Below are 16,539 nucleotides of genomic sequence, written 5' to 3'. Positions count from 1 at the left end.
TATGTTTTGTTGTTGCCGAGAGGTTTCCGTCGGGTAGTTGGGAGTTGGTGACGGTTGGCAACTTGGCCAACCGTCGGGTCTATATATTGTTTGGTTGGAACCTCGGCAGGGGAGATTATGGATGAACAATTCTGGACATTGGAATAAAGATATAACTTTCTGGTCTAATTATTATCATTTGTCATTTATGTTATGATGTACAATTGTTTTGTTCCATGAATACTTGGTACGTGCAGGAATTACTGTGTTATCGGATTATTCACCAACTATACATTTAGGACTAAACAAGGCCATCATTAGTGATAGAACACCAACTACATTGCCTCCTCAACGTGCCATAAGTCATTAGATTGACTTTATACCCGGAGCTTCTTTGCCCAATAAGGCAGCTTATAAAATGACACCAGATCAGAACAAGGAGATAGCCAAGCAAATACAAGAACTTCTAGACAATGGACTAATCAGGAAGAGCATCAGCCCATGTGCAGTACCCACCGTTTTGGCTCCAAAGAAGGGAGGTACTTGGAGACTTTGTACTGACTCTAGAGCCATAAACCGGATTACTATCAGGTATAGATTTCCTATCCCAAGAATTGAAGACTTGATGGATTGTTTGGGAGGTGTTGAATACTTCATCAAGATAGATCTCAAGAGTGGTTACCACCAAATCAGAATAAAGGAGGGTGATGAATGGAAGACAGCCTTCAAGACTACAAAAGGACTCTATGAATGGCTTGTTATGCCATTTGGACTCACAAATGCTCCTAGCACATTCATGAGACTCATGAATGAAGTACTCAAGGACTACATTGGTAAATTTGTTGTTGTTTACTTAGATGACATCTTAATTTTTAGCAAGTTTAAGATGAACATCTTAAGCATATAGAAATTGTATTGAGTAAACTATGTGATGAGCAACTAACCATCAATTTGGAGAAATGTGAGTTTATGAAACAGGAGTTGGTGTATCTTGGGTTTGTAGTCTCAAGAGGTGATTTGAAGATGGATATCTCTAAGGTGGAAGCCATAATCAGTTGGCCCACACCTAGGACAGCAAGTGAAGTAAGAAGTTTCCATGGCTTGGCTCAGTTTTATAGGAAGTTCATCAGAGGGTTCAGTGAAATATGTGCACCCATGCTTGAGACAATCAAGGGAGGTATGAGAACCAAGTTTGTATGGACAAAGGAAGCACAATGAGGTTTTGATCTCTTGAAGACAAAGGTTGCTACTCAACCAGTACTTATCCTACCAAGCTTTGACAAGCTCTTCACCATTGAATGTGATGCAAGCAACATAGCAGTTGGAGCAGTTTTGAGTCAAGACAATAGACCTGTTGCCTTCTTCAGTGAGAAGCTCAATGATGCAAAGAAAAGGTATTTCTCCTATGATTTGGAATTGTATGCACTTGTCCAATCTCTTAAGAAATGGAGGCATTATTTGCTGCCTAAGGAATTTGTGGTTTACACTAATAATCAAGCTCTTAGTTTTCTTAATTCTCAAGAAAAGTTAAACCATAGGCATATTAAATGGGTAGAGTATTTGCAGTCATATACCTTTACCATTAAACACCAACAAAGGACAATGTAATAAGGTAGCTGATGCATTGAGTAGGAGATTACTAACAGTGCAAGAAGTGCAGCTTAAAAGCATTGGAGTGGATAGTTTCAAGAATTTGAATGAAGAAGATGAAGACTTTGCTACTGCCTACAAGGTTTGCCAAGGGTTTGGAAACCATTTTCATAGTGAATATGCAGATTACAACTTGCAAAATGGCCTTTTGTTCAAAGAAGGACAGCTATGTGCGCCTAAAGGGTCTATGAGAGAAAACTTAATGCAAGAGAAGCATAATGGATGCTTGAGTGGACATTTTGGTTTGAACAAGACTTTGGAACTTGTCCAAAGGTTTTACTTTTCGCCTAAAATGCAAAGAGATATCAGAAGATATGTGGAGCAATGTGTGGTTTGCCAAAGAGCTAAGGGTACATCTTCCAATGCTGGTCTTTATCAGCCTTTACCTATCCCCAACCGGCCATGGGAGTGTGTATGTATGGACTTTGTTGTTGGTTTGCCTAAAACCAAATCAGGTTTTGATAGCATCTATGTTGTGGTAGATAGGTTTAGTAAGATGGCTCATTTTATTCCATGCAAGGTCACTCATGATGCTAGCCACATTGCTCACTTTTTTTTCAAAGAGGTTATTAGAATTCATGTTTACCTATCACCATTGTGTCAGATAGGGATGCAAAGTTTATTGGTCATTTTTGGAAGACTTTGTGGCAAAGATTAGGTACTAATTTGTCTTTCAGTTCAGCCTATCATCCCCAAACGGATGGCCAAACTGAGGTGGTCAATAGAACACTTGGAAATCTACTTAGATGCCTGACAAAAGAGTATGGTCAAGCTTGGGATCAGATCATCCATCAAGCTGAGTTTGCCTACAATGATAGTGTGAATAGGTCCACTGGTAAAAGCCCTTTTGAGGTGGTGTATGGCATTCATCCTAGAGGAGTTTTGGAGCTCAAAGATGTGGGAAAGATGGGACAGCCGAGTGGACATGCCTTAGACATGGCTCAATCTATGCAAGAGGTTCATGAGCAGGTTAGGACAGCCCTAATGGACACTACTCAAAGGATCAAGGACAAAGTGGATGAGAAAAGAAAGGATATCCAATTTGTTGTTGGTGACATGGTGATGGTGCATTTGAACAAGGCAAGACTTCAGAAAGGTGTCCCTAGCAAGATTCAGATGAGGAGGATAGGTCCTTGCAAAGTTTTGACCAAATATGGCAATAATGAATACAAGATAGACTTACCCGGTGATATGGCTTTATCACCTATTTTCAATGTGGCAGATTTGGTGCAATATAAGGGCACACTTAATGGATTGATTGCATTCTTGTTCTTTGCTTATTGTATTGTACATGTTCTTGTAGTGCTCAGGAAGCATCTTGATTATTTTTTGTGCAGGTTTGAATTGAGTTGTTAATTTTGCAAGCTCTCGGCTTGAGTAGGGGTTTGAGAGGCCCAAACATGGTTCCAGCTTGAAGTCCTTTGAGTTCTTCTCACTAATCCTTGGGACTCGAGCCATGGAACCCTTGTATAGTGTATATAATCTTTATTTTTCTTTGGAGAACATTGAAAGGCCAATGAGCATCATTTCCTAGGCAAGCTCAGTCATAGCCCGGTTAGGAAATGAGTGAAATTATGCAAGTGCTTGCAGTGATGAACAGGGTTGGAAGTGCAGAGTGTTTGGCATGAACAAGTGGGGTGTGGCAAAGCATATTTGTGAGTTTGGAGGTGTGGCAAATCAAGGAAGACACCAAACCCTTGGAAAAAGACCAAAACAAGCCTAAAACCCCCTAAAACAAGCATTTCTCGGGTTCCATACCTGTACGGTCAGACTGAGATTTCCCATTTCACAAATTGGAAAGTACTTCCAAAAGGGTACTCGGATCACCAAAGAATTTGAGTGGGTCTTTGGGGAAATTGTGACCAAATCCACAAAAACCGGTTAGGTAGGGCTAATTGGGGCTATAGGGCTACTAGGCCTAGAAAATAGGGAAAGGAAGGAGCGATGGGGAAATGAATCAAACCCATACTCAAAACCAATTGATTACCATTGGAAAACATCATGAACACTTACTACAACCTCTGCAAGCGTTTGTTAGGAGTTTGAGAGTGTAAGGTTGGATTTACCCTTGTGAATTTCAACCATGCCTGAGCAACCAGTGAGCACATCTGGATTGGGAGCACTCCTAGAGAGTTGAGGTGTCTAAATTGATTAGTAGACAAGATGAACAATGAAGGGAGCCCACTACGACAACTCTTGACTGCCTTTTGACAAAGGATAGACTCTCTTTGAGTACAGCTCCCCATCAGTTTGTCCCTATCCTTGGATAAATTTCAGTAAGGTCAATCCTATTGAACGAGTGTAGTGAGGTGAGTTCCACTGTTGTTTGCCACAAGTAGATGTATATGTCCCTACTCTTATCTTGAGCTGTTTTATGAACTGCTTAACATGGTCTCAAAAGTTTGCTAGTCCACTTGTTCCCATTTAAAGAATGATGCAATAAGTGGGGGTGTTGGAAATATTACATCATTGTCATAGGTTTGTTAGTGTCCTACACTAATTATTTGTTAATCAGTTATTTATTTGTATTACAAGCTATTAAAACAACTCATCTTGTTAGTGAGTTGTTATATGAAATAAAACTCTGTTGATGTGTATTTTGTACACAATCATACACAGAATAAAATACCCAAAGGCATCTTATCCTCTCTTGAATAAAGTCGCTAACTGCTGAAGATATCGCAAGAAGGATCAGTTAGGATGACTCCAATGTTCTTTTTAGTAGGGTCTCTACGTGTGGATAAGCACCAGTGGTCGTTGTGATTGCTATGTCATCAAGGGGCCTTACGTTGCCGAAGATTTTGCTAAACTAAACAAGCTTTTCAAAAAAAAAAAAAGGATAGGGTTTGCAAAAGGTCTAATCTAGTCTAACCCTAAGAATGACTCAATGTGGACAAGACTTGGTGAGATTCTACCAACTTCAATACTGCCATAAATTAACAACTCAATTGAAATTGATGCGATCTTCTAAGGTAACAAATGATTTTTCAATACATCAAAGATCAAGGACACTACCACAAAGGTACATATCCAAGATACAGCAACGATCGAAGGTTTAAACGATTCAAATATCTCCAGTCGACCACGCAAGGCGTTCCTACAATCAGCAAGAAGCTAGTGGTTTGGACAGCGAATCCTACCAAAGATCAAGTCCAACACTTTGTCCTTCGAATTAACACACTACTTTGATTGAGAATGATTCAAGAAAAATGAACAACCATGAAGATAACCAAGAGAATTGCAACAAAACACCATAACTTCAATATTTTATTGATCTCAAAGCCATCATGTACAACAATTGTTTGAATTCTTTCTTCAAAACTCAATCTCGCTACAAAAGTAAATTGCTTCTAAACTCTAATCTCTCAATAATTTCTAACTCTCTCTAATTTTCTCATTATGCAAAATGAAAAGAAATGCGGGTATATATAGCATCCTCAATTACAATGTACGGTCCAGATCGAAAAGAAGATCAATGGTCAAGATCATGACACCTAAACCCTAATTAGGGTTTTATTACAAAAGTTCCCCTTTTATTGCACAACATTAAATGCATAGCCAATTATTAAATTTGGCACGAAAATCTAGGAGACATAAACCAATGACAATTAAGGTGCCATGTCATCTATAACAATCTCTCATCTAGAATCTTATTCCCTTTCCAATGCTCCTTTTTAGCATATGCAATGAATCTAGACACGATTCCTTCGATTTCAGCAATTGGAATCTCGGGAAGATTCTTCATTCTTTCTTCCAAGTGGATGACCTGATCAAATGCCTCGAGAAGAGTAGCGTCCCATTCAGGTTCAAGTTCCTTAGTTTTCTCAATCAGGAGCATGGTAGCAAACATCTGGTCCTGTTGCTCATCTGTGATAACATTTGCATCTTTGCAAAAGATGACCTTAATTTTATCCTCCAATTCCTGCAAATCCACATCTGTCTCAACTTCGATCCTCTTGCCAAGAATGGTACGTAGTACCTCAAATACTCTGTCCTGGATCGGGTTGATAACCTCCTCAACATGGCTACATCTAGTACTGATGTCCTCGAAGAGAACTTCCTTCATCTAGAGTAAGGTTGACCACTGAAGTAAACTGTGAGGTCCTCCATCCATGATCTTTTCCTGCGCTAAGACCTTCCTCGATGTTTGTCTGATTACTCGCAAGACAGGAATGATAACCTCTTTGGTATGAGAAAAAGCAGCTACTGTTATCATCAAGTTGTGGATAATCTCAAGAACCTGGATAGCCCTATGAATAGTCTTCATCATCCTTGTTGTAAATTCTACGGCAACTGTATGAGATTTGTCCATCCAAGTACTCATACGCTGGACCATACTCCTGAATCTCTCTGCCTCACCAATTGATTGAAGGGGAAGTGCCTGTATGGGTGATCTTGCTGGATCCTGACGTCCTAAAGGCTAGTTGATATGACTGAAATATGTTCTCCATGCACCGACCTCTCTCTCAAGCTTCCTATTCTTCTCCATTTCTTCCCTAAGCTTGTCTTTCAAGGCCTCAAATGAATCGGTGGCATCATCTAGTGTCTGCTCGGCTATGAATGGACCTAGCTCAAATGTCTCTATATCATATTCCTCTGCTAGGATCTCACCTTCATACTTGTCCATTGCCGGTGTAGCTATCTGCAACTTTCTGGATCCAGTCTCATCTCTAATCATCTTGGACATCTTGGTAGCCTTCTTCTTCTCTGTCACTTCCTGAGAACGTCCAACAAGGCTCTCCAAATCAATTACATTGTCCTCGTCCTCAATCACGATCACTTTCGTTAATCTTTCCTTCAACCAATCTGGGATGGCAGATCTTGTCTCTTTAACCTGTATTTCCTTGAGCAATTCTTCTTCTCTGGGAGGAGATGTTACTTCATTATCTTCCCCATCTTCATGCAACTCATTGTCTTGAAGAGATCCACCTGGTGCCTGTCCTTCTTTATCATTCTGTACCATTGACTCCATAGACTCCTCCACTTCAAGTGTCCTCTTCTCTTGTCGAGAAGATGTGCCGGATGAACGATCTCGGTTGGCCTCTTGCTTCTTCTTGGAAGATTCTCTCTTCTCAGGTCTCTCTTTCCTCTTTGAGCCTCTTGGATGGAGATTGCCTTCACTTGCACTTCGAAGGTTACCCTCACTAGTATTTCTGGGATTAGGATTGCCCTCGCTTACACTGGCTCCACCCTCAGCTGGTCTGTCCTCCAAGGTGAAAGTCATAGCTATGCCTTGCTCTCTCAACTTCTGATGCTGCACATCAACCCATCTGCGAGTACAAGACAAGACTGGGGCCATCAAAGCATCTAGATCCACAACCTCGGGCTCATTCCAATCTAACCTCACTGTTTTGCTATCTCGATCATAGGATGATTGGAGATGTCTGCCACCGTCCTAAGCTTGGTCGGCCACTCTGTAAATCTTGCATTTCCTAATGAAATCCAAAGGCAATCTAGAATGCATCTTTCTTTTCACTTCAAGATCATCCAATAGATTCATCATAAAATCTTCTATCTGAAATTCATGCTTAAATTTCCTACCGACTGTCTCCTCTATATATCCATGTGGATCAAAGCTTTCTCTCAAAGCAAAGAATGAAAAAGAATACAAAGCTAACTCCTTCTCTGCGTCATCCATGGCTAAAGCATTAGGACATACCTCAACTGAATTGCCTAAGATGATAGGTACAGGAACTCCATTCCCATGTCTGTGTCTGAATGCCTTCGCATAAGCTGCCAACTGTCTTGTTACCTCGAGTAACACTATTCTGTCTGTCGGATATCTCGGCAACATGTATGGAGGTGAAGGACATCCATGAACTCTGATATAAGTAAACTTCGGAAATTGGATAAACCAAGCACCGTACCTCTTTACTAGCTCCTGTGCATCCTGTGATAGTCGATTGTGGATCCCACCTTGCAACGTCCTTGTGATGTTCATCGTGAAGGTATCATTAACTAACTTGTAGTTACTTCCTGGTGGATGATGCAAGTGAACATAGGAATCACAAACTCTGACCTCGCCGGGTCCTCTTCCAATCACTCCTCTATGAGGTAGTCCTGCGTACTCAAAGCTCCTAATCAAGGCATACGTGACATATGAACTCATGTGGAAGGACTTGGTAGCCTTGAGTCTCCTTAACTGTACGTCCAAGCAATGGCTAATCATCCTAGCCCAATGAATTGTTCCTTTTCCCTGAACTATCACCTAGATAAAGTAGAACATCCACTTCTCAAAGTAGAAGGCTTGAGGAGCTCCTGTGACTCGGTTGAGCATTGTAATCAAATCTCTGTACTCCTCCTAGAAATCGATCCTATGTGGTGTGTTCGGGATCTTGCTCAGGCGAGGACGACTCTTAAGTAACCAGTTCTTGTTGATGATGCTTAGGCAAGCATCTGGATCATCTTCGTACATGGACCTGGCTCCTTCTATGCTCTTGTAGACCATATCTCTGTGCTCTGGAAGATGGAAAGCCTCACTTATAGCTTCCTCTGACAGATAAGCTAAAGTGTTTCCCTCCTTAGACACGATCGTTCTGGATTGTGGATCATAATGACGAGCACACTCGATCATCAACTCATGGCACTGTACTGCTGGAGGGAAGTCGGCCGCCTTAATGATGCCACTCTCAATTATCCTCCTGGCGACAGGCGATGGCTTGCCAATGTAAGGGACCTCTCGAAACTTCTTCGTACTGAAGTTGCCCAAGTTGGTATCTCCAATGTTGCTCCACTTAGACACGATCTTGGTCTCCAGTTCTTCGTTCTTTTGATCTTCCTTCATGAGAGCTGGACGACTGGTGGATGCTCCCGCCTTCGGGGTCGCCATTGTATCACCTACACAACATTTCATAATAAGTAAAAGATTTTGCAATGTATAACATAGATTAGAGATTAATTTTAGGAAACTTCATGATAAGTCCTTGAGTTATCATTTCCTAAACAACGATTGAGCTATTGAAATTCAAATTTTCAAAATTCAAAATTTTAAGGCTATGACGATCAAAAATTCAAAACAAGAGAAGACTTCGCCATACCTCACTTGAGAGCTAACTCTAAAATGCAAAACAAAGAAATTCGCCTAGGCAAAATCAAAATTTGAAGTTTTCCCACGTGATCTTCCTCAAGCGAATGTTCTCCTTAGCACTTCGCCACCTTTGGGGGGGTCTTTGACGTGATGATAGCAAGTTCGCCTTACTCCTAACCAAGGTTCGCACTCCCCTTTTGATGATGCTCGCACCACTTCCTTTGCTAAATTCGCACTTTTCCTTATTCTCCAAAATCGCATATGAATGAAGGTTCAAATGATGATTTAAAAATGAAATTTTCACCCTCCCTTTATAGGCGCTTACCTCTCATTTACCTCTAGGCCGACTTGGTAATTAAAAACAAATTTTAAATAAATTTAAAGGCCGACTTTTGTAAAATAAAACAAATAAACCCCAAGCGCCCCACTTTTTATTAATAATTAATTAATTTAATGCCTTTATAATTAATTTTTTCGATTTTTTAAAGGCAACAAATAATTAATTAAATGCCATGAGCTATTTTTAAATGCTAACCTTGATTGAATATTCAAATTTTATTGATCTTTAGCATTTAATATAATTCAAAAAATTGTGTTAGCGCCAAAATTTGGAAGTTGAAAAATACGAACCATATCGCTCTGGTCCCTGGGAGAGGGACAGGAGCGAATTATCATCTTAGCCTTGATTCTTTTGCCTTTTACGTTCAAAACCATCATCTCCACGTTGAAACTGGCATTTTCGCTGGGAAACTCGAGCTTGACTAACTTGATTTGTGGATGAATGCCTCCTAAGGTTAATATCGCCCTGGTCCCTTGGTGAGGGACAGGAGCGAACCTTGTGTTTTCTCCTTGATCCTAGCTTCTTCGATCACCAATCTTCATCATGAGGCAAGCAACAACGCCATTCCTCAATTCCACGTTTGCTTTATTCGTCCTTAACAAGGCATTTTGATGTTTGAAGGATTTTCGCCCTGGTCCCTTGGTGAGGGACAGGAGCGATCCTTGTTTTCAAGCCTAATTTTGTCGTTTTTACACCTTGGCTTCTTGTTCATTGCCTTCCAAATGACGTGCTCGATCTTGTGTACCCTGGCTTTGACGTGATCTTTGAAGGAAAATGATAGATTTAATGAAAATCGCCCTGGTCCTTGCCTGAAGGACAGGAGCGATTCTTGGTATCCTGGGCTCATCTTTGTTCTTATCAACTTGCAATTGCCTTCATAATGTAAAACGGTGTCCTTTGATCCTTCTTGAACATACGAAATGTGATTAATATTCAAAATTTAAGCCTTCATAGAAATTTCGCTCTGGTCCCTGACTGGGGGACAGGAGCGAACTTGAGCATATAGTGCAATTCCTTCATCATATTAACTTGCAGTTGTCTTCAAGGCTCAAAATGATGCTCTTTACTCCCTTTCGAACACTTAAAATGTGAGTGGCAACTTAAATTCGGACACATTTGAATATTTCGCTCTGGTCCCTGGGAGAGGGACAGGAGCGAACTTGGGCATTTAGTGCAAATCCTTCATCCTTGGCAGTCTTTGCAACTTCATTCTTCGTCGAGACACCTCAAAACGTCATTGCCTCCTTACACCTTGACTTGGAGTGACTTGAATTTGGGTGGAAGGCAAGATAATTAACATTTCGCCCTGGTCCCTGGCTGAGGGACAGGAGCGAATTTTCATTTGCAAGCTCAAATTCACTTTGCCAACTTCCAAAATTATCTTCAATGGACTCGTTGTGCCCCCTTTCATTCATCTTTGGCCTGGATTTCGTTCTAACTTGGCAAGAAATTGATCTAAGGAAGAAATCGCTCTGGTCCCTGACTGAGGGACAGGAGCGCCTAGGCCAATATGGAGTTCATCAGGCGTCTTGCAATCTTCAATTTGTCTTCAACAGGTTCGTTACACTTTCCTTGCTTGCCTCAAAATCAAAACTTACTTGATCTTTGCCCAAAACATGCCTTATGAGGAAATTCGCTCTGGTCCCTGGGAGAGGGACAGGAGCTAACACTGAATTTCGCCCTGGTCCCTGACTGAGGGACAGGAGCGATTTAGCTTCTAGATCAAGTTTTCCTCATGTTTGTGCTTTCAAATTATATTCAAATGATGAAATATATCTCCTTTGATCTCCTCAGATCGTCAAATTGTTCGAATCCTGCAAGGACAAGGCAATGTTTGATTTTGAGCTCCGGTCCTTCAGTGAGGGACAGGAGCGATTTTTGCTCTTGGCACATTTCCATGCCTGTGAAATTCTTCAAATTATATTCAACGGAAAGAACATGCCTCCCTTTATCATTTCCAATCAAAAATTCGTCTTGATCCTGCAAAGACAGTAAAATTTTGAGAAACAAGCTCCGGTCCTTTACTGAGGGACAGGAGCGATTTTGCCCCTACAGGCCAAAATATCATGATTTCAAGGGTCAAATCACTTCACACGGCAAAAACAAGTCATTTCCAATGCCCGGGATCAATTATCAAAATTTTCAAAATTTGGTCAAAATTACTCAATCTGACGAAAATCAAAATCTCATCATCAACACTTAGACAAATTTTCAGAGTTGCACTCAAAATTCCAATTTGAAACTAGACCAACTCACTTAGCCTCTGGCGAATTCACTTTATTTCCAAAATTGCATCCCTCGGGAGGAAGCTCTCAAATTCAAAATTGGACTGGACTCTAGCCTGAAAACGTCAAAATGGAAACCCTAAGGCTTGACCCTAGTCCAGGCAACTGGCATACTAAACCAAAACCCTAAAAAGCAGAGAAAAGAACAGGCAAAACGAGCAAAAAAAAAGAGGGGGTCCCCATTTTAATGGGGCGATGTGTGAAATGGTCACAACAAACTCCTATAAATTTGTGATATCTTATTGAATGGTTGAATAGAAAAATAGTATTATTTTGAGCATCATATTTGCAATTGTTACGTCATCACATTTTCCAAATACAATAATTATTTCTATTGTCCGAATTCTAGTATTTATATGCTCTCACCTTGCCCAAATCAGAAACTTGATGATCAAAAAGAGCTTAAAATTGAGAAATTACAAAATATCTATACAGATTTAACGCCCTGTGAGGGCTACTACAGTTCAAGAACAGCTAAAAGTGCATATCCCTTAGACTCACATGACTGAGCTTCATGATGAAACAAGACTCTATGAGATTTATTCGCAAGTCTGCTCCATCAGTTCTCCACAGAGAGAAAAATAAAGCCTTCAAATGGCCTCTTTGATGTTTTTGAAATTACAAACTTGTTTTGATAGAGCTCAGCCCAGTTATCCAAGTTCATGAACTAGTAAAATACATTTAGTTGTCTTTGAAGCTCCTCAATAGAAGAAACTAGCAGTATTAAAAATCACAAATTGTAGTGTGATCAAGACTTAGAAGAGAACAATCGTTAGCATACAATACAACTTTCATTTTAAAATAAACAGATGAAAAGACTTGATGAAAGGAAAACTTCATCTTTAACACCAATAACCTTCTGATGTTCTCAAAGTTTGTGCAGCATTCAGAAGCAGCAAACAACAATCTCATATAATCTCATCTCATTATATAAATGGGATTTATGTATAAACCACCCAAAAAGACTGTTAGTAATGCCCAGTAACATGAAGATTATTCAGGTTGAATAGCAACTCTAGGAATTATTGCTTCTTTTGTCATTTTTATTTCTACCCTCTGGTTTGCTCCTATTACTTCTTTTTCACGTCATATTTTTCCCATCACGTGCAGGCTCTAAAAATGTCAGAGAAAAACTGAGATATACAAACATGAATGTGTATGTGTGTTGGAATGTGAAATGCATGTGTAAAGAGGTGAGGAATAGGATTACCGTGTCAAATATAAAAGGCATGGTTTGGCCGGTTTTCCAGGAAGTAACAAGAGCCTGCATACAGAAAATAGCAATTAATCCACTAAAGCATTAGGCAGGACATCCAGAATTACTAGGAAATAACTATCTTAACATGCTTTGTAAAGGTAATTGATGCAAAAATGTCCCTACATCTTTGTATGCAGTTTTGTATTTTGCCCGTTCGCCATGATAACGAGAATCCACTGCAATTGCTATGTATCCCCGGGAAGCATATGCCTGAATAAAATGCATTGCACATGTTCAGATAATACTTCGGGCCTAAACATTTTCCAAATTTCAAAAACCACATTCGAATTCAAGTCAAAAGATAAATTGCCAAATGTATACAAGATTTATATATGGAATAGTTTCTCTACCTCCAACAATGGCCGCAACCACTCCTTGCATCTATATGAACAGTGCAGGAAAACAACAGCAGGTCTTTTTTTTAGTTCACCATCTTTGAGCCTTAGAATCAGTACTGGTAGACGACCTTGCTCACCTGCCTGAGAGTGAATATGTTCAACATAAAAGATCAAATTAGAATTTTGGCCACAGATGCTGACAGATGAAGAGAAGCACAATATTTACTGAACTCATATGCTGATGCAACACAGCTGGTTTCTCATCTTGGTGAGTTAAGACCTACAAAATTTGGATTGAATATTTGCTGTGATATAAGAATATTATGATGTTTTGCTTGCAATAAGGAAGACATCTATACATGGAAGTAGGCAACATATGTTTCATTCTTTCAGAGCCAAAGAGTGTCATGAAGAAAAATTGAAAAATAATTAAAAAATTTTGAAAAAAAATGCATCTGGAAGAAAATTTACATCAACCTAACAGGGTTCAAAGAAAGTATCTCCCTAAATAGGCCAGAAAAGATAACAAGTGGCCCTTGTTCCAAGAAGCATTGTCGTTGGATCCTTAAGCATTTATTCTTAAACTTCAACCAAAAAAGCCAACTCCTCTTTGATAATAATCAAGTTCCCTAAAGCAAAAACCTGATTAGGTTAAATTTGAATCTTTTAGTTTTGACAATGAATAATCCAAATAGGATTAAATAAAGTAAATCCACATATTTACCAGGGGATATTTCGGGGGCTCTCGACCACCTCCGCTCCCAATGCAAAATACTAATATAGGGATAGGGGGCCTCCACCTCCGCCTCTAAATATAGGGGTAGGGGGAGGGGGAGGGGTAGGGGTAGGGGGGGTTGGTTGGGTCTGGTTGGGTCGAGGAGATCGAGGGCAACTATCAAAACTATCCAGATCTAACCTGCTTCTCCTCCTCCCACCCACCTTGGGGGCAGCCCCCTAGGGCGATAGGGAGAGGGGTGAGTGATAGCGAACCACTCGATTGATTTATCAATTGAGGGCCCACTATGGGGCACTCGACCAACCAATAGGGGTGGGAATTAGGAGGAAGATAAGGGCCTCCCAACTATAGTTTCCAGTAAGGGGGGGGAATGAGTGGGATAAATGCCGAAGCAAGGTGGGAAACTATGGTTCCACCCCCTGGTGGTAGCAGGAATTTTCTTTCCGCCCAGATCATTTAATTGGAAAGGGTGATCATGAGGAAGACCCTTTTGTTCTCCAGGGAGGAGATTTTATGCTGCCAGCCATTATGTTTGGATCTGCATATTAATATAATGTGAGTGTGCCTGGTGGTGGAAGGCATGTGTTCTCCATAGAAGTCATAGATTTGAATCAAAAGAGAGCTAGGATTGTACACCTTGTTGAACAACATATAAGGTACATCAAAAACAACGTCCTTATAGGTAATATCCATAAAGGGAGTTTCATACACCAAAGTGGTGTCTCACTTGGCAGTGTGCAGAATCCCTTACTAGATTTCACCCAAACTATTCACTCAATCCAATGCTCACTGTTTATAGAATTCTGAGAATGATGAGTTTTTAATTTGCATGTTCATGATTTTCATGTTTGCACATGTTTTGCTGTAACGGCATTGCATGACTTCTTTGAAAGTAACAAGTATCGATTGCATTTAATGAAATATTAACAGTGTTCCACGGAAACGCGTTTCCCCTCCCCAGGCCCAAGTCCCCTTGTCCCCGAAACCCGTCCCCAAAACTTTTTCCCTTTGTCCCCCCGTCCCCGCATCCCCCCATCTCCCCGTCCCCAACAGCCGTGGAACAATGGAAGTATACCTCTACTTGATCTGCTATTACAGAGATATTCGGTGGTAAAGATATTACAGCTGTTAAAGAGAATAACCAATTTATCTGTTAATATTCAATCACAGTTCACAGAAATTACAGTTACAATGCTGACCTTGAAAATACAGCAATGATGCACCTTGGAATGTAAAGTAATTCCGAAGTATAATCTCCACGCCAAGAAGATATGTCTTCACATCATCAAAAGCAGAAGATTATGTCTAAACTGCTCCCATGACTTCCAGCTGCTAAGGAACCCTCCAATGTTTAACCTTTAAGTATGTATTCTTCCTCTTTGCAGGCCCACGTACCAAGGAAAGGCCAACAACCCCAAACACCCAGAAAGAACTTGCAAACTCAGTCAATAAATTAGCCACCTAACTCATGAGACTGCTCATACCAATTTTAAGCCATTCTCCTTCCACACCAACCCAATTGTCATAACCAATCTGCATAAAAAGGAATCACTGCCACAGCATACTCCAGCACTTAGACTTGGCAATACCTCACACAATGATAACTAGAGGTTGCAACTCAACTTTGCTCTTCAATATTCACGCCACAATCAACCCCTGAATCAACTCACATAAATAGACAACAGATGAAAGAAAATGGCATCCACTTCCAATCAAACTTACAAGCCTTTAAGTTTAAATCATTGAAATTTGTCTTCCTTGAAAACTTCACAAATTTTGAACCATCATTGAAGTACGAAACCTGAATGTTTCTTCCTATAACTAGCTAGGGTGGATAGTTTCTCCATTGAAACTGATTGCCCAAGGGTTTCCATCCTAGGGTTTGGCTCCTTAAGAAGCTCTCAAAATCCAAATAAGAGAAATAATCCAAGCATACCAAATGAACAACATGATGGGAGCAGAAGAACAAACATAAACAACAAAGCAATGATGTTGAAGCACCCACACTTCAGAATATGGTTCACAATCAACCTCTACATGGTATGTGGACTCAAGTGCTATAAAGCACATGACTGGACAGAAGCAATGGTTTCTCACATTGAAACCTCATCATGGTACAGTCACTCTTGGAGATTATACCACCTATGACATCAAAGGTATTGATGACATCTCTTTAAAGTTTGGCATACATCATTGCAGGCTTACTAATGTTTTGTACATGCCGAGACTTACCAAAAATCTTCTTTCTATTAATCAATTTCTTGATTATTACCTTAGGATTGAATTTGATACAAAACAGCATAAAAAGGTATGTCTTATCAAAGATAAGTCTAAAGATGCAAAGATTGTTTTCCCACTGCTACTGAGATTGGTAAAATGTTTAGACTTGATACAAGTGCTAATAATCAAGCCTTAGTGACTAAGGATAATTGTAATGTCCCCACTTTAGCAGTTGACCAAGTGTATGTGTGTTAGCCTAGCTCTACATGGTCCCAAGGCCTAACGAAGGGTTTAAGGGGATCCTGGAGTGTTTTGGCCTAGTCATTTCCAGTTTGGGCTAAAACGGAGTTGATTTACTTAGTTTCAGGCATACTTACTATTTTTAGTAAGTCAGTAGGACACAACGCAGGCTAGCTTTGGTGATTGGATTCGATACTCCTCGGTGAGAGATTTCCGACGAGCTATCACTCGCGCTATTCGCAGTCCGATTGCTAATATATTTTAATGCCTGAAGTGTTATTAAAGTAACATTTAATTTAATTGTAAAATATTAAAGTGTTACATTAATATTTATTTTATGGGGATGTGTGCAAATCAAAGGGGCACCCAAGGGAGACATAAGTGAATATTTTAATATGTTTTATATTGCACATCTTTTATCCCACATTTCTCAAGTGAGTTGGGTCGACCCTTGGAGAATGAATAA

At 40.1% G+C, this 16,539-nt stretch overlaps 1 protein-coding gene across 1 annotated transcript in view; it reads right to left on the bottom strand.

The window, feature by feature from the left end:
• Positions 1 to 16,539, bottom strand: part of LOC131070099 (uncharacterized) — a 96,118-nt gene that overhangs the window by 53,202 nt on the left and 26,377 nt on the right. Inside the window, exons 4-6 of the mRNA XM_059207089.1 lie at positions 12,890 to 13,014; positions 12,663 to 12,749; positions 12,492 to 12,545 (exon numbers count right to left, since the gene is read on the bottom strand). Coding sequence (XP_059063072.1) covers positions 12,492 to 12,545; positions 12,663 to 12,749; positions 12,890 to 13,014 — 266 coding nt within the window. The remainder of the gene's footprint in view (positions 1 to 12,491; positions 12,546 to 12,662; positions 12,750 to 12,889; positions 13,015 to 16,539) is intronic.

The sequence above is a fragment of the Cryptomeria japonica genome, chromosome 6, assembly GCF_030272615.1.
Source record: "Cryptomeria japonica chromosome 6, Sugi_1.0, whole genome shotgun sequence".
Classification (NCBI taxonomy): Eukaryota; Viridiplantae; Streptophyta; class Pinopsida; order Cupressales; family Cupressaceae; genus Cryptomeria; species Cryptomeria japonica.
Note: the sequence above shows the minus strand (reverse complement) of the source record. Positions and strands in the feature narration are given on the sequence as shown.